This window comes from Antedon mediterranea, chromosome 2 (assembly GCF_964355755.1).
Source record: "Antedon mediterranea chromosome 2, ecAntMedi1.1, whole genome shotgun sequence".
NCBI lineage: Eukaryota > Metazoa > Echinodermata > Crinoidea > Comatulida > Antedonidae > Antedon > Antedon mediterranea.
In genome coordinates this window covers 14,640,843-14,664,790 of record NC_092671.1, presented here as the reverse complement: position 1 = coordinate 14,664,790, position 23,948 = coordinate 14,640,843, and the positions used below count along the sequence as shown (strand labels likewise).

The following is a 23,948-nucleotide window of genomic DNA, read 5'->3' as shown; positions in this document are numbered from 1 at the left end:
GGCTAGCAGCGTTTCCCTAAATATAATCTAATGATGTTAAGTTGTTTTAAAATACAGTAACTTTATTTGATTTCAACTTTATTTTTTAGAGAGGGGTGTCCCTACCAATGGGGACATTTCGAGTAACAATACAGTATTTAGTATGCTTAATTTATTAATTACCGTATTATCAACAAATTGCTCTTCGATTTATTTCACAGGATGTCTCATAAAAAAAAGTGTAAAGAATACGGGACAGAATAGTAATTGGTACGTAAAACAAAATCAATCAAATGAGGGGGGAATGCCATTAGATATAATAGCTCGAAAAAGAAGAAACATGAAGTTGAATATGTGTGGCCAAAACTGATGGCGCCTATCTATTATGTGCAATTGTGCAATTTCGCTCGAGATCTTAATTCTTTCTTAATTTATAATATTTTTTAGTCGGTCAGTCTAATTACCGAAAACAACCGAAAATAACCGAAAACAACCATAAACAACCGAAAACAACCACAAACAACCGAAAACAACCATAAACAACCAAAAACAACCATAAACAACCGAAAACGAACCGAAAACAAACCGAAAACAACATAAAATAATCTAAATACCGAAAACAAATTTGTATAATATTTTTTAAATGTCGCCCTCTATTGATGGGTGTTTCTAAATCTACTAAGACCATAACAGAGACAAAAAACCGCGCGCGCAAAAGCCAAGGAAGACCCTACGATGACAGTGTGCACAAAATACAACTAAAAATCGTACAATCAATCAATTGATAACATCGCATTTACTTACAGAATCTATAAAAATATTTTAATTTTAGTCTTTCGATTTTTGATCCAGAAACCAGCGCATTACTCCTTACAATAATTATGAATATGTTAATCCATAGTATAGAAAGTAAATTGACTATGGTTAATCATGATCAATTTAATTATAGATTTTCAAAGATAAATTATACAAAGATACTAGGGACTATAAAGTATACTTAAAAGAAGCTCACTATAAAGGATTCACAATAAAATCTATTCAGTAAAATTACTGTAGTCGAGTAAATAACGTTTTTATCCTTATCGCTTCAGTATTCACTTAAGTGACGAAACCGGGGACGAAAACGCAAAGTTAGGTAAAATCATGCTTTGTTTTTGAAAAGACTAAAAACGAAATGTGTTTATAGATTTTGTAAGTAAATGTAGTCTACGGTGTATTTCATTGAATTTGTACGATTTTTAGTTGTATTTTGTGCACACTACCATTTCGTAGGGTCTTCCATGATTTTTGCGCCTCTGTGTATGGTCTTAGCTTTAGAAACACCCATCAATAGAGGGCGACATTAAAAAAAATATTATACAAAATTTGTTTTCGGTATTTAGATTTTTTAACTTTTTGTTTTCGGTTTGTTTTCGGTTTGTTTTCGGTTGTTTACGGTTGTTTTCGGTTGTTTATGGTTGTTTTCGGTTGTTTTCGGTTATTTTCGGTTGTTTTCGGTAATTAGACTGACCCTTTTTTAGTTTTTCGGAGTTGACGATTCATCACATGTGGGTTCGCCCTAAATTAGTTTTATTTATTTATTTTGTTGCAACCGTAATACTATGAGTATGGGAGTCTCGCTTCGGATGTTAACGTTGAATTGCTGGTTTGTTATTAATGTATCTCATTTTTTTCAAATTAGGCCTGGCCTAGGCTAGGAGGCTAGCCCTAGCCTACTACTAGTAGGCCTACCTCCTAGGCCTACTAGTACTAGGCCTAGGCCTAGCTAGTAGGCCAGGCCTAGCTAGCCTAGTTTAGGACCTAGCTAGGCTAGTAAGCCTATGGCGGCTAGCCGCCGGAGCCTACTACTAGGCCCTACCTATGCCTAGCTAGTTAGACTAGAGGCCTAGGCTAGTCTACATTATTACTAGCTTAGGCCAGGCTAGCCTATTATTAAGGGCTTTCTAAACTAGCTAGGCCTAGCCTAGTAGCCCCTCCTAGCTAGGACCTAGCCTAGGCCTAGCTAGTAGCCTAGCTAGGCTAAAGCCTAGCTAGGGTCTATTTAATTAACTACTAGGCCTAGGCCTGCTGGCCCTACTCTAACTAAATTAAATAAGCCTGACTCTCTCTACTAGTCTAGTAGGCCTGGCTAGTAAGTAGATAGGCGCACCTGGTAGGCTAGTAGTAGTAAAATTATATTATTATAGCCTATAGGTCTATTGGTCCTAGCTAGGCCTAGTATACCTAATAATTATTTAGGCTATAATAATATTATAATTATTAATGTTTAAGAGGCCTAGGCCTATAATAATTATTAATATTTTGTTTATTAAGCCAAGCACGGGCCATTCATTCAGATTGTGATCTGGATTTATTAATTTTATACATTTATTATTTTAATTAAAAACAATCTTAAATCAAAATGTATATTCATTCAACAGGGGTGTGCCTTTAGTTACCAGTGATAAAACAGTTCGTTTCAAGTTCATAGCAGAGGAATTATCTAAAGGAGAATATGATGTTATTGCATTGCAAGAGGTGCTTCTAACTTTAATTATTGCTTTTATTTTATATTCTTTAATGACAAACCAATTCAATTTGTATTACAACTATTTTTTTGTGTTTGATTGATTTGAATTACCATTTTAATTTTTTTTTACTGCGCATTGTTATGCATTACTAATATTAAATTAGTAATTTGGTAGGCCTATACATTGTTGTAACTAGGCCTAGCTAGGACCAATAGACCTATACAACAATGTAACAGGTTCGTACTACTAGCGTCGTAGCTTTATCGCGTAGTATTTTCCGGAGCTGCAGCATTGGCACAAACACAATAAAATCATCCACAGAGACAGTTCTTGGTTTGGAAAAGTTAAATTCTTTTATTGAAGCTAGTAACCAGTCGGAAGGAGAATTATTAAGACAAATTATAAAAATTAAGTAGCCTTACACAATTAGAAATATAGAACTATATAGCAGAACGAAAGAACTAAAATGGTCAAACATAATAAGGAAAAGAAAATACAAATGGACCGGACATATGCTAAGGCTTCCGATGGACACTCCAGCCAAATTAGCGTTGACAGAATCCATTAGAAAAGTTAAAAGACCAGTTGGCAGACCAAAAACTACCTGGATAGGAAACATAAACAAAGAACTCAAAAAAGCAAATACATCGATCGCAAAGTTAATGACAGACCACCAAAAGAGAGTCATGGAAACGATTAGCGTACGCAATGTCTACCCAAGACGAATAGCGTAACGGATGATGATGATACAACAATAAAATAATAATTGTGCGCATAAATGATGTGTGCTAAAATAGGAGAAAATAGGCTGTTGCTATATAAAAAAAAGATTACTAATAATAGACATTTATTCTTTTATTTTAAAGGTTATTTACACTTCAGACTACACATTGCTATGTGACCACCTGTCTCTAACACATCCCTTTCACCACTATTTTCACAGGTATAAATATTTGTTACGAATTTGTATATTCATAATTCATTTTATTTTTACTTACTAATTGTACATTATTCAGTTACTCTACTCCATTTCATGATTTATTTATTTTAAATGTATTATTATTAAGTTGATACTGGGAATCTAATAATTACTTTTTTTTGTTTTTTTGTAATTTATTTTATAATCATTTTAGCGGTATTAAAAGCGGTGTTTGCATATTCTCAAATTGTCCTATTATTGAATCAGCCATCTTTTATTATTCACTCAACTCATCTCCATATAAGTTGAATCAGCTTGATTGGTATGCTAGACGAATGCTAGGCCTGGTTAAAATCAAACATAAAGGCTTTATCATCAATATTTTCACAACACACGTAAGCCTTTTTTGTCATACAGTACCATAATTTAAATATATGTTGATAGGATTTGAATGTACAATCTGTAACTTCTGGTTTATGCCTTGATTGATCTACAAGAATATTCTTGGATTCTGGATTTGGATGGGTCAAGTAACTCAAGAGTTTAAGGTGTATATCTAAAGATTCAAGAATCATAATTAAAAATATCTGTAGAAACTAAATCTCTGTCTACACTATCAAAAAAAAAAATATGATTTACCCATAATATATGAACATGATGATGTCATATCACTACCATATTTGGGCACATCATTATCATATGTGGGCACATCACAAGTTTGATAGTGTAGACAGAGTCTTGCTGAATTCAAAAGTTATCAAAAAAGTTTGAATTGATGTACTGACATTTCAATGTCCAAATTTCTACATTTTACTGAATATATCCATGATGTTATTTGTAAAATTAGCAAACACCATATCTTATGTCATATTCAAGTATAGCTATACGCTTGGACGGTGCGCCTGCATTATCATTTAATTGAATTATACATCACAGTTGTTTCTTTTATTTGTTATCAGGTTTGTGCAATTTATACACCCTTACACTATGAAAAGTCTGATGTACTGTTCTCTCATCGTTTGGCGCAATGTTATGAGATTAGCAACATAATAAGGCAAGTTGGAACATCTGCTAACGTCAATGTATTAATGGGAGATTTCAACAGTGAGCCTTTTTCATTGGCTAAAAAAGTATTGATGGCCAATGCTGGCCTAAAAGATGTTTGGGATGAAAGGCCAAATGCTGATGTAAGTAATAAATCTGTTATTGCAACCATAGAGATATTTATTAGAGTGAACTATAGAGATATTATAGTGAACTATAATATCTCTATGTTGCAACTAAAAGGGAAAAAATAATTTGTAATTGTGTGGGTGTATGGTTGGATAGTGGTTTGTGGTTGCAATTATTATTTACCATCAATAGTTTCCTGTTGAGACAGTTGGGTTTATTTATTATTGGCTGGGTTTTCACAATTTATTGACCTCTGACTGATAGACAGATGATTTTAGTATCTTTTATTTAGCAATCAATTAAACTCAATTAGTTAATTACATATCAAGGATAGGCAATTTATCTCAAATTTACCATTATTTTAATCTATCATGAATTCAATTTGCCTCTGTACTTCATATAGCAACCTTTTCAACTTGAGTGCAACAGTAAAAAAGTTGAAAAGTTGGGTCATAACAATTACTATATAAAATATTAGAACTACTGTACATGCTAATATTTTATATTAATGTTATTCATTGTGATATTTAATTGTACGTTTTTTACATTTTTTAGTGTAAAAAACTGTCAAAATACTGAAGTACGGTATATAAATAAGTTTATTCCTAAACTGAAGACCGCCCTCTGTGATGAGTAAGTTTCGTGGCGTAGAAGCTGATGATTGCCGCATTTAGAAGATTTTAACATGTGTCTGAAAAAATATATAAATAAAAATTATATAATAATGTACTTGATATGTTATACAGTATCATAAAACCCTACTGGGCGTGGATTAGTATGAATAAAATATTCATCATATCAAAGATAAAAAATAACTATTTTATATCTCTACATACCAGACTATTTAATGATCATCCATATCAATTTTGTTCGTTCAATTTAATTTTATAACAAATTTTAATATAGAAATGACATTAGTTAAACAAGTCAAAATATGTTTTTCAATATCTCCAGGATGGCAGTGGGGAGACATGTGAGTGTGATACAAATTGTTACACAGGCCTTGTACACAGGGTCTATGAACAATTTCCAAAAGGTATGCGCATTGATTACATAATGTACAATACCAACAGTGGTTACAAGGTACAGTGCACAGATGCACGTCTGGCATTACGAAAGATCCCTCATTCAGGTCTGAATCCATCTGATCATGAGGCCGTGTCAGCAACTTTGGAAATTCAACATTGTCATGGTAAGTATTTATTGTTAATATACTTGTTACATTATGAGTCGGTATCCGATATAGATTTATTGTACAGGTTTAGACTGAGTTGAGCCTATAATAATCAGCACACTATGAGACCATTCATGTGCACAGAACCAACAAATCCCATCTAAGGAAAAAATAAGATTAAAGCCATCTTACATATGTAACATTTGTTGGTGATCTAGAACTTTGGCCTTGCTTTTATCAAACCAAAATAATTAATATCTTATAGATTTATTTATTATTATTTTACGTATAATGTTACGTTTTTCTTTTACAGATGCGCAGTCTCCAAGTCCATCTAATGATTTACCAAGTTTACTAGATAATGTTGAAGAAAAGTTTTTATTAGCTTACAATGAAGTTCAACACAAGAGGTTTCAGTCTGCCTACTTAGCAGCTTTATTAGGCCTTTTACTTTTTGTTATACAGCTAACATCCATTATGGATATCATCTATGCTAAATTTGTAATGTCTGCATTTCTTGTGTTGGTTATCTGGATTTGTCTGTGGGATGTTTGTGTACAAAGAGTATTTGAAGCTAATTCATTCATGGGACTCTTAGAGAATGTAAGAATTCGTAAAATGTACTCAGGAAAATTCTGAAAAAAATTTTTTTGTGTGTAGTGTACAGCAATACTGCGTTGAAACACTGGAAGTTAAGCAATGTTGGGCCTGGTTAGAACTTGGATGGGAGACCATCTGGGAATATCGGGTGCTTTATATACCGGAGAGTGATGGTGTAATGATAATATCGGATATCTGTACCATACTGATTGCATCATTAGGCAAGTGCCTTACTATTGCGTCGTTCTTTGGATAGGATGTAAAGCCGTTGGTCTTGTGTACATATAGTGCATGTCAAAGACCTTGGTACCCTATTTGAAAACAGATGGGACCAGAATAAATAATTTAACCTTACGTACCTTTAACCTGAAAATTGAATTTGAAAATCAACTTAGCTAAATTTTAATTTCCTCAACCTTATAAAAAAATATACGTTTTAAAAGACAATACTTTACTATTATAAAATTAAAATATATTTTTTCTCAAACTGCATTGTGTAACAAATATTCACTAAAGCTACATTTATAATTTGTCATACTTAAACTCTGTCTACACTGTCAAACTTTATGTGATAAGTCCATATATGGACATGATGATGTCATCACTACCATATTTAAGCATATCACTACCATATTTGGACACAAATATTTTTGTCAATCTATTTTGATAGTGTAAACAGAGCTTCACTCTTTATATATTTTTTGTGATGTGTGAAAAAATACAATGACGTACAGCTATAAATAACCGGCTGCTGATTTCTTATATTTCTTTGTCACATACCAACTTCTTAGATGGAAAACGTTACATTCTATAACCCAACTGACCAAGTTATTGCAACAATATGAAAGACTTGAAAATAGATTTTCAAAGAGTGGACTATTTTTTTCTCTATGGTCTAGTGAACTTCAAGTGGCATTACCAAACAATAAGAAAAATACTTTAATAATTAATATACTGGTAGATTCGTTCGTGGTCGTAAACGTTTCATTAATAGGACAGTGCACGTATGTATAAACTTAACAGTTACAGTATATGGAATATTATAACAGATCGTTAAATGTTAGAAGCTCTTTTACTCCAAAGTAGGGCATTGTACTGTTTCTGGTGATCTGAACGCCCGTACATGCAATGACATTTATAAAAATTAATAATTAATGGCTGAATTACTTTTCTAACTAATTAAACAGATGACACTCATGGATAAGGCTGTACGAAACCATAAGAACGCTAAATCTGCTGCGTCTGACGGAATTCCTAATGAAATGCTAAACTTGGCCTTACCACTATCGTTAAAAGATAGAATGTTCAAATGTTATTATTAATAATTAATATACTGGTAGATTCGTTCGTGGTCGTAAACGTTTCATTAATAGGACAGCGCACGTATGTATAAACTTACCAGTTACAGTACATTGAATATTATAACAGATCGTTAATTGAAGCAACTCTTTCACTTAGTGATAAATTAAAAACGGAAAGAAAAGAAAAATCGTAGACGATATCGTAAATATGAAGCGTTATTTAGTAGCTGGAATGTGTACCATACTAAAGTTTTGTTTGTTTTCTACGAGAGTGAATATTAATATTGCCATAATCGAAATGGTACAAAGTTATAATTCAATTCTTAACTTAATACTTTCTAAAAGTCTATAGTTTTAATATTGAGTTTTCTCTTTGTATCTCTTCAACCCATACTCGCATGGTAATAAGATAACTACTGTATTGAAAGTTGGACATTTTACACTTAATTTTTAGGGTTATATATTTATGATATTAAGAACATTATTTTCAGTTTTTGATTATGTTTACGTATACTATATAAATCATTTTTAGAACATTGATGGGCTTCATTGCAGAATTGGTGGAACCCGTAAATTAAACTTGATTTTAATATTATAACCGTTTCAAATAACTTAATTTTTATTATTAAAACATACTAAACTGGTACCCAGCATACTTCAAAGGTGCTCATGTTAATTTTTTTATTAAACAATATTAAAGTGGTGCCCATCATACTTAAAGTGGTGCCCGTCATAGGCTTACTCTCATGTTAACTTTTATTATTAAAACATACAAAAGTTGTGCCCATCATACTTAAATGGTGCCCATATTAAAGGCAAATTACTGAAAAAATGACAATGCTGATGTGGGTATCAGTGGCTGGATATATGTATAAGGGGTGACTTTTTCTCATTCTCACAGATTTCCTCATCTTTACCGTTTCAAATTAATTAATTAAATTTCAGTATATCACCGGGCGGTTTCGAATTAATGTTCATTGCCTAATGTGTTTATACACGCCGAGAATGTTAAAGAGTCGCTATCCAATCGAGTTCGAACAATACCATGAAAGCCCCAGTGGTCTAATGGTTAGGACATCTTCATATCAAGCAGGCGGTCCGAGTTCGAGTCTCGGTTGGGGCGACTTTTTCTCATTCTCTCAGATTTCCTTATCTTTATCGTATAAAATTAATCTATATATAAATTTACGTAAGGGCAAAATTCGGTAAATCGCGCCTTACTTCTAGAATTTTCACTCGATGGTATGTAAAGTTGGTTCGTACTTTCGGTACTGATTTTAACCGCCTGATGTAACCCTGTTTACTAATTAAATTGAGTTAGATAATTAGTTATTGACGATTAAAACGAATTTAGGTTCAACGATTTGCCCCAAATAGGGGTGTTTTCCGATCGTGGTATACACTGTCTAATGGATGTCCATCTTGAAAAATACCCACCAAAAAAATGCGAGGAGGCTTCGCATTTTTCTATCTCCTCCTACGATAATTGTTTTTAATAGCTGAAAACCGGTTGAACAGCTAGAGTACACCATCATAATGTTGAAGACAGGCCGATTTTCTTTAAAAAATACTATTTTGATAGATTTAATATACGATTATACAAATGTATTGATTTGTGATGAATGGAACATTCCAAATTATTTGGTTTAACCATACAGGTATAGATTTAGATTTATGGGCCCCCTTGGAGAATAAACATAAATAGTATTGCAATGCTGTACAATACTGTTAAGGTATTAACCACTTTTGATCGCAATTTGAATCGCAAATTTCTTACTGTGAGTGTTGGTACTGTTAGATGTAATATAAAAATATATACAAATAAACTTTATTACTGTGAGTGTGGGTAGGCCCTACTGTTAGATTATAAACATATAATATACAAATAAACATTCCAAATTATTTGGTTTAACCATAGAGGTATAGATTTAGATTTATGGGCCCCCTTGGAGAATAAACATAAATAGTATTGCAATGCTGTACAATACTGTTAAGGTATTAACCACTTTTGATCGCAATTTGAATCGCAAATTTCTTACTGTGAGTGTTGGTACTGTTAGATGTAATATAAAAATATATACAAATAAACTTTATTACTGTGAGTGTGGGTAGGCCCTACTGTTAGATTATAAACATATAATATACAAATAAACATTCCAAATTATTTGGTTTAACCATAGAGGTATAGATTTAGATTTATGGGCCCCCTTGGAGAATAAACATAAATAGTATTGCAATGCTGTACAATACTGTTAAGGTATTAACCACTTTTGATCCCAATTTGAATCGCAAATTTCTTACTGTGAGTGTTGGTACTGTTAGATGTAATATAAAAATATATACAAATAAACTTTATTACTGTGAGTGTAGGTAGGCCCTACTGTTAGATTATAAACATATAATATACAAATAAATAAACGTTATTACTGACAGTTGCTTCTCAACGTTTGTATTAATTAATAATTTAAAAATATATAAACGTCGTAGTGGTGTATCGTTACATGTACTTTACTATTTCAATCGACTATGACAGTGAGAGTTTTAACAAAGTACCGTATTAAATCGTAAATGTTTTACTGTATTTAGTGGTATATTATTTATAGGCCTATAAAACATTAAAACAATATTTCGTTACTGAGTGGATAAGAATATATTTTAAAATGTTTCCTCTTTGTACCTATCTTCTTCCCCCATCCCTCAACCCTTAATGTTACATACAAAACACAAATTGGGTTTGTTTAAATGAGTCCAAATAAAAAAATTTGACTCATTTTGTTTCTCTCTCGGAAGTAATTCCCAGGGTGCTAATTTTGGTTGACTACATAAATCATTGTGTATATTTATTCGTTTCTGTAAACGACAATGTATTATAGTCCTGCGGTACGTACATTTGAAATCTCCATTTTTTTCTCGCTGGAAATACTGTGTATTCGAGAACCATCTGTGGGCACGACCTAGATGGTACGCGAGCGAAGCGAGCGTGCCATCTAGTTAATTAAATTTCAGTATACCACCGGGCGGTTTAGAATTAATGTTCTTTGCCTGATTTGTTTATATATATATTTACATTTAGAATTAATGTTCTTTGCCTAATGTGTTTATATATAATATATATAAATCTAAAGGCAAACACTAGCCCTGATATCAGTGCAAGTGAAGGTATAGATAGTCAGGCAAGCGCTGCCTGAGTGAACATGAATAAAAAAAAATACAACTTAAAAGAGGCACGAGGCTGGTGAATTAATAGCCTGGGTGCAGAACAATTATTATACACATTTGCGGGAAAAAAGTATAGGAAAATTTTTTTGGGGTTTTTCTAATAGAGTATACCATATAGAATGTCCGAAAAAAAATCTCCATCCCAGGGTCTTGGGGAAAATTTTTTATGGCACTTTTAAATTTTGGCCTATATAACACACACAAATTCCTATTAACATACACAAATACCTATATATAGGGGATAGGGAAAATCAATTAACAGTTTTTGTTACTTGCAGTTGTGTTTTAATGATTAAAATTAGTAGAGGCTTACTTTAATAACTACTTCTCATAGTAGTTGATAAATCAAGTCGATACGATGACATCATCATGCCAGAATCCAATATGGCGTCCAATTTGGCGAGAAAAACAGGGTATTGCTAAACCCCCGCAAACCCCTGGAAACCTAAAAAAAAAACATAGAAAACCCCACCGAACCGACATAAAAGTGATTGAATCATGGAGTGTACGAACCACTGGGTATGTCCATCTAAAAAAAAATTAAAATTTCTACTGTTAACTACTTATTTTGGGGATAAAACATCATTTTTTGGTTAAAAATTAGCAATCATTTTTTACCAAAAAATGATGTTTTACCCCAAAAATAAGTAGTTAACAGTAGAAATTTTATTTTTTTAAAACATGGATATACCCAGTGGGTCGTACACTACATGATTCAATCACTTTTATTATGTTGGTTCGGTGGGGTTTGCTATGTTTTTTTGGAGGTTTGCAGGGTTTAGCAATCATTTTTGACCAAAAAATGATGTTTTATCCCAAAAATAAGTAGTTAACAGTAAAAATTTAATTTTTTTTTTTACATGGATATACCCAGTGGGTCGTACACTATATGATTCAATCACTTTTATGTTGGTTCGGTGGGGTTTGCTATGCTTTTTTTTAGGTTTGCAAGGGTTTTTGGGGGTTTAGCAATGCCCTCTTTTTTCCGCCAAATTGGACGCCATATTGGATTCTGGCATGATGATGTCATTGTTATCGACTCGATTTATCAACTACTATGAGAAGTAGTTATTAAAGTAAGCCTCAGCAAATTTTAATCATCATAACACAACTCCAAGTAAAAAAAAATGTGAATTGGTTTTCCCTATCCCCTATATATAGGTATTTGTGTGTGTTAATAGGCATTTGTGTGTGTTATATAGGCCAAAATTTAAAAGTGCCGTAAAAAATTTTCCCCAAGACCCTGGGATGGGGATTTTTTTTCTGCCATTCTATATGGTATACTCTATAAGAAAAAAAAGAAAAAAATTTTCCTATACTTTTTTCCCGCAAAATTTGTACTGCACCCAGGCTATAATAGAGGGTGACGATAGTATTGAGTAGAAAACAGAGTGTATAGAAAGTCATAATAGTTACTGTACAATATAGACTTTGTAAATCTATTTTCTATTGAAAGACTAACCGCGACGTAGATGAAAGGTCAATATTAAAAATTTGACCTTTTTTCTCTTCCAGTGTGGCATTTATAAGTTAGCGGCTATATAATGAGCAGCAGGAGTGTTGCATGCACCATACAACGCCAATATGAAGCGTTATCTTATAGCTGGTATGTGTTCCATGGTAAGGTTGTCTTTGTATTGCATAAGACTGAATCTCAATATTGCCATAATCAAAATGGTTCAAAATTCTACCGAAGACAACGCTTTAAATGTCACTCTGACAACAACGGCTACATGGTCTAAAATTATTAAAACAGAGGTAAGTTTAAAAAATAAAATAACGTATAATTTATCAAATGAAGAAACTAGCGCCGAAATTTATAGGATTTTACACATGTATTTCCTTTTATTTTGTCTTAAATTGGAGTGTAAGTTTTTAAGATTTCGAGTAGGTCTAACTATGAAATTCCCTTTGTTTGAGGTAATCTTATAAAGGGGTAAACTACTCTTCGAGAAATGATTCCCCAAAAAGTGCGAGAATTGTATTCTCGCGTACCGTATCATAGGTCGTGTCCACAGATGGTTCTCGAATACACAGTAATTTCAGCGTCTTAAAAATGAGTCCAATTTTTTATTTAAACTCATTTAAACAAACCCAATTTGTGTTTTGTATATATATATTAGAGTTGAGGGATGGGGAAGAGGATGGGAAGAACAATTTTTAAATATATTCTCTATCCAGTCAGTAACGAAATATTGTTTTATAGGCTTATCAATAATATACCACTAAACACAGTAAAACATTTACGATTTATAATACTTTTTTAAAACTGTCCCTGTTATAGTCGATTGAAATAGTAACGTACAGGTAACGATACACTACTACGACGTTTATATTTTTTATAATTATTAATTAATACAAACGTTTGAGAAGCAACTGTCAGTAATCTACTATTAAAACAATTATCGTAGAAGGAGATACGAAGTATCCTCGTATTAGTATGCAGGTATTTTTCATGAGGACATCCATCTTAGACAGTGTATACCACGATCGGAAAACACCCCTATATGGGGCAAATCGTTGAACCTAAATTCGTTTTAATTGTCAATAACTAATTATCTAACTAAATTTAATTAGTAAACATGGGTTACATCAGGTGGTTAAAATCAGTACCGAGATTCTAACCAACTTTATATACCATCGAGTAAACATTCTAGAAATAACGCGCGATTTACCGAATTTTGCCCTTACGTAAATTTATATATAGAAGCTTCAAAGCAAAATTATTATTCCTTTTGTTTATTTGAATTAATCATTAATTCAAATAAACAAAAGAAATAATAATTTTAACCATTAAATGGTTTGTATGTTAATTCCATCGTTAATAACCTGGCAAGGCTAGATGTATCAAGTTAAACTTGAAACGTGGGTAATTCAATAGGGGATGCGGGGGTACCTACCATTTTAGAACAACGTCATGCGAAACGTGTGGGAAAGTGGGTACAATCCTACGTTTATAATCTGAACATCTGACAAAGCTAAACTTGTGGAAAAGTGGGGAGGCTGATGCTATGCTTGTATAATCTAAATATAATATGTTATATTGTATGTTTAACTGTAAATAATAATTGCACTGATTAGTCTACAAACGTTTTATTTAGCGTTGTAAAATACTCTCCACATGCATGATGGGTATACGTACGGTATCACTACAGAAGGATGACATGCGTGACCTTTTTAAACCAATTTTGTTACTGTCAATAGATCCCAAGATACGCCTGGGATGAAAAAACACGTCAAATGATACTTGGTGCTGCTTACTATGGGTATAGCCTATCAGCACTTCTTGGAGGAATGGTGACGCACAGACTTGGTGGAAAACGAGTTATTCTATTTTCACTTCTTTCGTCAAGTATTCTTACAGCACTGATACCTTGGTCAGCTGGAGTTAGCAGTAATCTTCTAATAGTTCTACGTGTACTAGACGGCATTGCACAGGTTAGTATAGACTTGCCTCAAGTCTATAGTTATTGTCTTTCTTATGTTAGTCCACCACTCGGTTTTTTAATTTTTGTCTGAAAATACAAGATTAAGCAACATACGTATGAAACAATATTTTTTTTTTTACTAGCATTAAGTCAAAACTCCGTCTAGAACCTAGACTAAGGTTAGCATTTATTTCATATTGATGCCATACTGTACTTCTTTTTAGCTTTCATTTACATTTAGACGCATGGCGTTATAGCGTTTATAGCATTTACAATTCACTGTAAGTTATGACCACAAAAACCAAAAGAAAACATTTAATTTCAGGGATTACACAATCCGGCAATGTTGGGTATACTGGCAAACTGGTCTGTTCCACATGAACGAAGTACACTTGTGTCCATTGGCTATTTCGGTAAATAGACATTAAAGCTTAATACAGTAATATGTTTGCGATCGTTAGCTGTCATCAACGTAATATATTACACGTTCCACATGGCTATTATGTCCTTAATTTAGAAATAAAGTTATACGATGTCATTGTGACCGATAATTTTTCTTCATTCACTTGTTATTCACACCAAATCGTTGAACGTTCTTTTTATACAGGTATGGCTTTAGCTGAGGTTATCTGTAACCCAATGTCTGTTTGGATTTGTTCTGCATACAAACTCGGTGGATGGCCGTTGTCATTTTATACATACAGTAACTTGAACAATATTATTTTTGTATTTTACTTATTTTTATTTATTGTTTAAAGTGAAACAAACTATTATTGACATTACCTCCTCATATTAGGAGGTAACGTTTACACCCCTGAAATTGGCAACAATTTAATTTTATTTAGGTGCCTTTGGATCTGTTACTGCAATATTATGGACTTTCATAATTTACGAAACTCCTGATGAAGATCCGTGTATATCGAGTAACGAGGTCGAATACTTAAAAGGGTTTGACACTGAAGATGGAGAGAAAAATAAGGTACGGTTTATATCTTTGTATGAAGTTGTATGTAAAGTGATCAGTCTGATAGGCCTAATTATAGCAAACATAAAATAAGATATATAAAAATAACAATTTTAAATCGGGTTTTTTGTCATATAGAAAATATCGGTTCCATGGTTAAGTATGCTGAAGTCATCAGCTGTTTGGGCGGTAGTGATTGCTTACACTAGCAACGTTTTTAGTTTTACTTTTCTTATTACTGAAGCACCGATCTTTATCTCAGAAGTCTTAGGATTTAATTTAAAAACGGTAAGTCTATAATAGATAACGTATTTTTGAAAAATGAAAATAAGAGTCGACGGTGACAATCTGGTTGTTGTGACAAAGGCCTATATTGTAATACGTTACATGAGCATAGAAGAATTCTAGCCGGCCGGGGATATAATGAATATTAATTTGAAACGATAAGGATGAGAAAATCTTTGAGAATGTGAGAAAATGCCGCCCCAACCGAGATTCGGAACGTTCCTGCTTGATATGCAGATGTCCTAACCATTAGACCACTCACGATTTCGTCGTATATACGACGAAATCGTCAGTGTTTAGTTCAAATTCGATTATATAATATTATTATATATACCTTACATTTTACAGATTGGGTGGCTTATGTCGATTCTAGGTATTGCGGAATGCTTATTTGGCCTACTATCTGGTGTATGTGCTGACTTCTTCATTCGCCGTGAAATGTTGACAATTTTGCAAGCAAGGAAACTGTTCACAATTCTCAGTAAACGTTCATAGATTTATTATGGAAAACGTCACTCATTTTAGGAAGTTATATTATAATTAATTTAAGCCTTATAATAATTGAGTATTATCAAGCATTTAGACAAAAACAAAGTTTACTTTCACATACGACACATGGATATAATAACAACTTGAATACAAATACTAAGTTGTAGTGAACGATACCTATATTTGGATGTCCAAATGTCTTGTCTATGGGTTCGTATTTGTATTGACATTGTATCATAATAGTGTTTCAGAATTAGAATGACAACCAAGAATGAGAATAATTTACTAATATGATATTTCTATTTCTTAGGTATGGGGTTATCTGCTTTCCTACTTATTTGTATAGGATTTTTCAGAGACAATGCTATAGTATGTCCGATTATGCTAATACTAGCATTCGGGTTACTAGGATGTTTTAATACGTGTTTCATAGCGAACGTATTGGACATAACGAAACATTATTCATCAGTGATCGTAGGAATCATGTCATGTTTAGGAGGTAGTACTGGGTTTATTGGGACATCATTATTTGCCGCATTATTAAAGATAAAGGTATAGTTTGCTAATATTAATCACTGTATTGTAGGCTTACATTAAAGGAACCTATTCTGTTCATATCCATTTAGTTCCTTACCATATTATTATTATTATTAATTTTCAGAACACACATGATCAGTGGTACTTGATGTTTAAGATAATTGCGGGAATACAGTTGTTTGGACTGTTGATATTTTTGTTGTTTGCAAAAGCAGAGGAGCAGTTTCATTCCATCGAAGAAAACATATCCAAACAAGAAATGAAATCTTATAATTCTATAAACGATACTTCCGCCGAAGTTGTTGATACTGAAGAGTGACTGTCGAGAAGGTTATTAAGTTTGTGGCCTAAAGAAAGTGTCGAAAATGAAGAGCACATGCTAAAAAAAAAAATAACAAGGGGTTATCCGCTAAGTGCGGATAACCAATAATTTCGCTTGTAAAGAGAAAAAAATAAAAGGTTAATTTGACCCAAAAACTAGTAAGTTAAGTATTTTTTGCTTTAAATTACATTTTTTCAAGTTTTTTTGTAAAAGTGAATAAATATTATGTGACAATAAAATGACATATTCAACAAAAAAATTTAAATATATATATATATATATATATGTATGTATAGGGCGACAATATATCTTAGTTGTATATAGTATATAAGCATATAATTGTTGGTGACTGCAGCCGTCTTCATGTTTATTTAGGCTAAATTCTTCGAGTTCGTATTGTTGAGAGACTTGGAAAGAAATCGACAATTGTTGGTCTTTGTTTTGTTTTGAAATCACTACATTAAGAGAATTAGAATACCATGTGAATGAAGAATCAGCAAAAAGAGAATAGAACATTCATGAATTTGTATAAAGCATTCATGAATTTGTATAAAGCATTTATTACATAATATAATGCAAATAATAACGAGATACAATAATGTGGCAAACACAGACAGAAAAGAGAACAAACCCAAAGTAAAAGATAAAATTATAAGAAACAACGAATTATTAGTTGAACTAATTGCATTCAAATTAAATTATAATTGTATTTTATAGATTTATAAAAAAATAAATGTGTATAAACATATCATCATAATTGTCTACAAGAAGAAATGTTAAAATAAATCATGTGTATAAACTAAACATAGGTTTTGGAGCTATTTAACTTTTTATTGAAATAAACTTATTTTAAGAAAAAGAATGTCAGATTAGCTACTGTATAATATAGGCTTTGTATATCTATTTTTCATTGAAAGACTATTGTTATATATATTATTCAAATTCATCAATGCATGCAAACGATATAACTGCTTAAAAATCGACGCGTAGGTGTATTGAAAACACAAATTAAACCGTCAATAATAAAATTTGACCTCTACTCTTCCATTGTGGCAATTCTAAGTTAGCGTCTATAATAACGAGCAGCAGGAGTGTTTGTTGTTGGCACCATACAACATCGCCAATATGAAGCGTTATCTTGTAGCTGGAATGTGTTCCATGGTAAATTTGTATTGCATATATATATATATATATATATATATATATAAATCAATGATGTTGCGTAGCACTGTGTAAATTATATTATAAATCATACTGTAAATTATAGAAACAGTGCTCATATTCGGAACATGATCTCATATATATATACATTCGAGTCTCGGTTGGGGCGACTTTTTCTCATTCTCACAGATTTCCTCATCTTTATCGATCGTTTCAAATTAATTAATTAAATTTCAGTATATCACCGGGCGGTGATATACTGAATATATATATAATATTTAGAATTAATTTTCTTTGTCTAATGTGTTTATATTATTTATAAATCTAAATGCAAACACTAGCCCTGATATCAGTGCAAGTGAAGGTACTTGGACAAAGATAGATAGATCAGGCGAGCGCTGCCTAAGTGAACATGAATAAAATAAAAAGGCTTGTGAATTAATAGAGGGTGGCGATAGTATTGAGTAGAAAACAGAGTGTATAGAAAGTCATAATAGCTACTGTACAATATAGACTTTGTAAATCTATTTTCTATTGAAAGACTATATTAAAAATTTGACCTTTTTTCTCTTCCAGTGTGGCATTTATAAGTTAGCGGCTATATAATGAGCAGCAGGAGTGTTGCATGCACCATACAACGCCAATATGAAGCGTTATCTTGTAGCTGGTATGTGTTCCATGGTAAGGTTGTCTTTGTATTGCATAAGACTGAATCTCAATATTGCCATAATCAAAATGGTTCAAAATTCTACCGAAGACAACGCTTTAAATGTCACTCTGACAACAACGGCTACATGGTCTAAAATTATTAAAACAGAGGTAAGTTTAAAAAATAAAATAACGTATAATTTATCAAATGAAGAAACTAGCGCCGAAATTTATAGGATTTTACACATGTATTTCCTTTTATTTTTTCTTAAATTGGAGTGTAAGTTTTTAAGATTGCGAGTAGGTCTAACTATGAAATTCCCTTTGTTTGAGGTAATCTTATAAAGGGGTAAACTACTCTTCGAGAAATGATTCCCCAAAAAGTGCGAGAATTGTATTAACTAGATGGTACTCGCTTCGCTCGCGTACCGTATCATAGGTCATGTCCACAGATGGTTCTCGAATACACAGTAATTTCAGCGTCTTAAAAATGAGTCCAATTTTTTTATTTAAACTCATTTAAACAAACCCAATTTGTGTTTTGTATATATATATATTAGAGTTGAGGGATGGGGAAGAGGATGGGAAGAACAATTTTTAAATATATTCTCTATCCAGTCAGTAACGAAATATTGTTTTATAGGCTTATCAATAATATACCACTAAACACAGTAAAACATTTACGATTTATAATACTTTTAAAAAACTGTCCCTGTTATAGTCGATTGAAATAGTAACGTACAGGTAACGATACACCACTACGACGTTTATATTTTTTATAATTATTAATTAATACAAAAGTTTGAGAAGCAACTGTCAGTAATCTACTATTAAAACAATTATCGTAGGAGGAGATGCGAAGTATCCTTGTATTAGTGTGCAGGTATTTTTCATGAGGACATCCATTAGACAGTGTATACCACGATCGGAAAACACCCCTATATGGGGCAAATCGTTGAACCTAAATTCGTTTTAATTGTCAATAACTAATTATCTAACTAAATTTAATTAGTAAACAGGGTTACATCAGGTGGTTAAAATCAGTACCGAGATTCTAACCAACTTTATATACCATCGAGTAAACATTCTAGAAATAACGCGCGATTTACCGAATTTTGCCCTTACGTAAAGCAAAATTATTATTCCTTTTGTTTATAATAATAATTTTAACCATTAAATGGTTTGTATGTTAATTCCATCGTTAATAACCTGGCAAGGCTAGATGTATCAAGTTAAACTTGAAACGTGGGTAATTCAATAGGGGAATTTTAGAACAACGTCATGCGAAACGTGTGGGAAAGGGGGTACAAGCCTACGTTTATAATCTGAACATCTGACAAAGCTAAACTTGTGGAAAAGTGGGGAGGCTGATGCTATGCTTGTATAATCTAAATATAATATGTTATATTGTATGTTTAACTGTAAATAATAATTGCACTGATTAGTCTACAAACGTTTTATTTAGCGTTGTAAAATACTCTCCACAGGCATGATGGGTATACGTACGGTATCACTACAGAAGGATGACATGCGTGACCTTTTTTAAACCAATTTTGTTATTGTCAATAGATCCCAAGATACGCCTGGGATGAAAAAACACGTCAAATAATACTTGGTGCTGCTTACTATGGGTATAGCCTATCAGCACTTCTTGGAGGAATGGTGACGCACAGACTTGGTGGAAAACGAGTTATTCTATTTTCACTTCTTTCGTCAAGTATTCTTACAGCACTGATACCTTGGTCAGCTGGAGTTAGCAGTAATCTTCTAATAGTTCTACGTGTACTAGACGGCATGGCACAGGTTAGTATAGACTTGCCTCTCAATTCTATATAGTTATTGTCTTTCTTATGTTAGTCCACCACTCGGTTTTTTAATGTTTGTCTGAAAATACAAGATTAAGCAACATACGTATGAAACAATATTTTTCTATTTACTAACATTAAGTTAAAACTCCGTCTAGAACCTGACTAAGGTTAGCATTTATTTCATATTGATGCCATACTGTACTTCTTTTTGGCTTTCATTTACATTTAGACGCATGGCGTTATAGCGTTTATAGCATTTACAATTCACTGTAAGTTATGACCACAATGTAACAATAACAAGAAACCCAAAAGAAAACATTTACTTTCAGGGATTACACAATCCGGCAATGTTGGGTATACTGGCAAACTGGTCTGTTGCACATGAACGAAGTACACTTGTATCCATTGGCTATTTCGGTAAATAGACATTAAAGCTTAATAATATGTTTGCGATCGTTAGCTGTCATCAACGTAATATATTACACGTTCCACATGGCATGTCCTTAATTTAGAAATAAAGTTATAGTCATTGTGACCGATAATTTTTCTTCATTCACTTATATGTTATTCACACCAAATCGTTGAACGTTCTTTTTATACAGGTGTGGCTTTAGCTGAGGTTATCTGTAACCCAATGTCTGTTTGGATTTGTTCTGCATACAAACTCGGTGGATGGCCGTTGTCATTTTATACATACAGTAACTTGAACAATATTATTTTTGTATTTTACTTATTTTTATTTATTGTTTAAAGTGAAACAACCTATTATTGACATTACCTCCTCCTATTAGGAGGTAACGTTTACACCCCTGAAATTGGCAACAATTAAATTTTATTTAGGTGCCTTTGGATCTGTTACTGCAATATTATGGACTTTCATAATTTACGAAACTCCTGATGAAGATCCGTGTATATCGAGTAAAGAGGTCGAATACTTGAAAGGGTTTGACACTGAAGATGGAGAGAAAAATAAGGTACGGTTTATATCTTTGTATGAAGTTGTATGTAAAGTGATCAGTCTGATAAATATCATATCATCATAAAATAAGATATATAAAAATAACAATTTTATATCGGGTTTTTTTTCACATAGAAAATATCGGTTCCATGGTTAAGTATGCTGAAGTCATCAGCTGTTTGGGCGGTAGTGATTGCTTACACTAGCAACGTTTTTAGTTTTACTTTTCTTATTACTGAAGCACCGATCTTTATCTCAGAAGTCTTAGGATTTAATTTAAAAACGGTAAGTCTATAATAGATAACGTATTTTTGAAAAATGAAAATAAGAGTCGACGGTGACAATCTGGTTGTTGTGAAAAAGGCCTATATTGTAATACGTTACATGAGCATAGAAGAATTCTAGCCGGCCGGGGATATAATGAATATTAATTTGAAACGATAAGGATGAGAAAATCTGTGAGAATGTGAGAAAATGCCGCCCCAACCGAGATTCGGAACGTTCCTGCTTGATATGCAGATGTCCTAACCATTAGACCACTCACGATTTCGTCGTATATAGGCCTACGACGAAATCGTCAGTGTTTAGTTCAAATTCGATTATTATATATAATATTATTATATATACCTTACATTTTACAGATTGGGTGGCTTATGTCGATTCTAGGTATTGCGGAATGCTTATTTGGCCTACTATCTGGTGTATGTGCTGACCTCTTCATTCGCCGTGAAATGTTGACAATTTTGCAAGCAAGGAAACTGTTCACAATTCTCAGTAAACGTTCATAGATTTATTATGGAAAACGTCACTCATTTTAGGAAGTTATATTATAATTAATTTAAGCCTTATAATAATTGAGTATTATCAAGCATTTAGACAAAAACAAAGTTTACTTTCACATACGACACATGGATATAATAACAACTTGAATACAAATACTAAGTTGTAGTGAACGATACCTATATTTGGATGTCCAAATGTCTTGTCTATGGGTTCGTATTTTTATTGACATTGTGTCATAATAGTGTTTCAGAATTAGAATGACAACCAAGAATGAGAATAATTTACTAATATGATATTTCTATTTCTTAGGTATGGGGTTATCTGCTTTCTTACTTATTTGTATAGGATTTTTCAGAGACAATGCTATAGTATGTCTGATTATGCTAATACTAGCATTCGGGTTACTAGGATGTTTTAATACGTGTTTTATAGCGAACGTATTGGACATAACGAAGCATTATTCATCAGTGATCGTAGGAATCATGTCATGTTTAGGAGGTAGTACTGGGTTTATTGGGACATCATTATTTGCCGCATTATTGAAGATAAAGGTATAGTTTGCTAATATTATTCACTGTATTGTAGGCTTACATTAAAGGAACCTATTCTGTTCATATCCATTTAGTTCCTTACCATATTATTATTATTATTAATTTTCAGAACACACATGATCAGTGGTACTTGATGTTTAAGATAAATGCGGGAATACAGTTGTTTGGACTGACGATATTTTTGTTGTTTGCAAAAGCAGAGGAGCAGTTTCATTCCATCGAAGAAAACATATCCAAACAAGAAATGAAATCTTATAATTCTATAAACGATACTTCCGCCGAAGTTGTTGATACTGAAGAGTGACTGTCGAGAAGGTTATTAAGTTTGTGGCCTAAAGAAAGTGTCGAAAATGAAGAGCACATGCTAAAAAAAAAAAATAACAAGGGGTTATCCGCTAAGTGCGGATAACCAATAATTTCGCTTGTAAAGAGAAAAAAATAAAAGGTTAATTTGACCCAAAAACTAGTAAGTTAAGTATTTTTTGCTTTAAATTACATTTTTTCAAGTTTTTTGTAAAAGTGAATAAATAATATTATGTGACAATAAAATGACATATTCAACAAAAAAATTTAAATATATATATATATATATATATATATATGTATGTATAGGGCGACAATATATCTTAGTTGTATATAGTATATAAGCATATAATTGTTGGTGACTGCAGCCGTCTTCATGTTTATTTAGGCTAAATTCTTCGAGTTCGTATTGTTGAGAGACTTGGAAAGAAATCGACAATTGTTGGTCTTTGTTTTGTTTTGAAATCACTACATTAAGAGAATAAGAATACCATGTGAATGAAGAATCAGCAAAAAGAGAATAGAACATTTATGAATTTGTATAAAGCATTCATGAATTTGTATAAAGCATTTATTACATAATATAATGCAAATAATAACGAGATACAATAATGTGGCAAACACAGACAGAAAATAGAACAAACCCAAAGTATAAGATAAAATTATAAGAAACAACGAATTATTAGTTGAACTAATTGCATTCAAATTAAATTATAATTGTATTTTATAGATTTATAAAAAAAGAAATGTGTATAAACATATCATCATAATTGTCTATGAGAAGAAATGTTAAAATAAATCATGTGTATAAACTAAACATAGGTTTTGGAGCTATT

At 32.2% G+C, this 23,948-nt stretch overlaps 3 protein-coding genes across 3 annotated transcripts; all 3 read left to right on the top strand.

The window, feature by feature from the left end:
* The first annotated feature begins 1,497 nt into the window (after positions 1–1,497).
* On the top strand, positions 1,498–7,099 carry LOC140039698 (sphingomyelin phosphodiesterase 2-like). Its single transcript, XM_072085317.1, has 7 exons — positions 1,498–1,624; positions 2,400–2,496; positions 3,356–3,432; positions 3,623–3,803; positions 4,368–4,595; positions 5,536–5,773; positions 6,069–7,099. The coding sequence occupies exons 1-7, from the start codon at positions 1,581–1,583 to the stop codon at positions 6,392–6,394; spliced, it is 1,191 nt and encodes a 396-aa protein (XP_071941418.1). The 5' UTR covers positions 1,498–1,580; the 3' UTR covers positions 6,395–7,099.
* Positions 7,100–12,428: 5,329 nt separating this feature from the next.
* On the top strand, positions 12,429–17,134 carry LOC140039697 (sialin-like). The gene is made up of 9 exons (XM_072085316.1): positions 12,429–12,633; positions 14,080–14,313; positions 14,629–14,716; positions 14,911–15,006; positions 15,149–15,282; positions 15,406–15,555; positions 15,901–16,033; positions 16,352–16,593; positions 16,703–17,134. The coding sequence occupies exons 1-9, from the start codon at positions 12,460–12,462 to the stop codon at positions 16,895–16,897; spliced, it is 1,446 nt and encodes a 481-aa protein (XP_071941417.1). The 5' UTR covers positions 12,429–12,459; the 3' UTR covers positions 16,898–17,134.
* Positions 17,135–18,723: 1,589 nt separating this feature from the next.
* On the top strand, positions 18,724–23,353 carry LOC140039695 (sialin-like). Its single transcript, XM_072085315.1, has 9 exons — positions 18,724–18,880; positions 20,279–20,512; positions 20,847–20,934; positions 21,120–21,215; positions 21,358–21,491; positions 21,611–21,760; positions 22,117–22,249; positions 22,568–22,809; positions 22,919–23,353. The coding sequence occupies exons 1-9, from the start codon at positions 18,731–18,733 to the stop codon at positions 23,111–23,113; spliced, it is 1,422 nt and encodes a 473-aa protein (XP_071941416.1). The 5' UTR covers positions 18,724–18,730; the 3' UTR covers positions 23,114–23,353.
* Positions 23,354–23,948: the final 595 nt, after the last annotated feature.

Coding starts and splice junctions, on each gene's coding strand:
- LOC140039698 (XM_072085317.1), top strand. CDS start 1,581: ATGAGTATGGGAGTCTCGCTTCGGATGTTAACGTTGAATTGCTG. Junction 3,433..3,622: donor TTTCACCACTATTTTCACAG/GTATAAATATTT, acceptor TAATCATTTTAG/CGGTATTAAAAGCGGTGTTT. Junction 4,596..5,535: donor ATGAAAGGCCAAATGCTGAT/GTAAGTAATAAA, acceptor CAATATCTCCAG/GATGGCAGTGGGGAGACATG.
- LOC140039697 (XM_072085316.1), top strand. CDS start 12,460: ATGAAGCGTTATCTTATAGCTGGTATGTGTTCCATGGTAAGGTTGTCT. Junction 16,034..16,351: donor GAAACTGTTCACAATTCTCA/GTAAACGTTCAT, acceptor TCTATTTCTTAG/GTATGGGGTTATCTGCTTTC. Junction 16,594..16,702: donor CCGCATTATTAAAGATAAAG/GTATAGTTTGCT, acceptor ATTAATTTTCAG/AACACACATGATCAGTGGTA.
- LOC140039695 (XM_072085315.1), top strand. CDS start 18,731: ATGTGTTCCATGGTAAGGTTGTCTTTGTATTGCATAAGACTGAATCTC. Junction 21,216..21,357: donor GTTGTCATTTTATACATACA/GTAACTTGAACA, acceptor AATTTTATTTAG/GTGCCTTTGGATCTGTTACT. Junction 22,250..22,567: donor GAAACTGTTCACAATTCTCA/GTAAACGTTCAT, acceptor TCTATTTCTTAG/GTATGGGGTTATCTGCTTTC.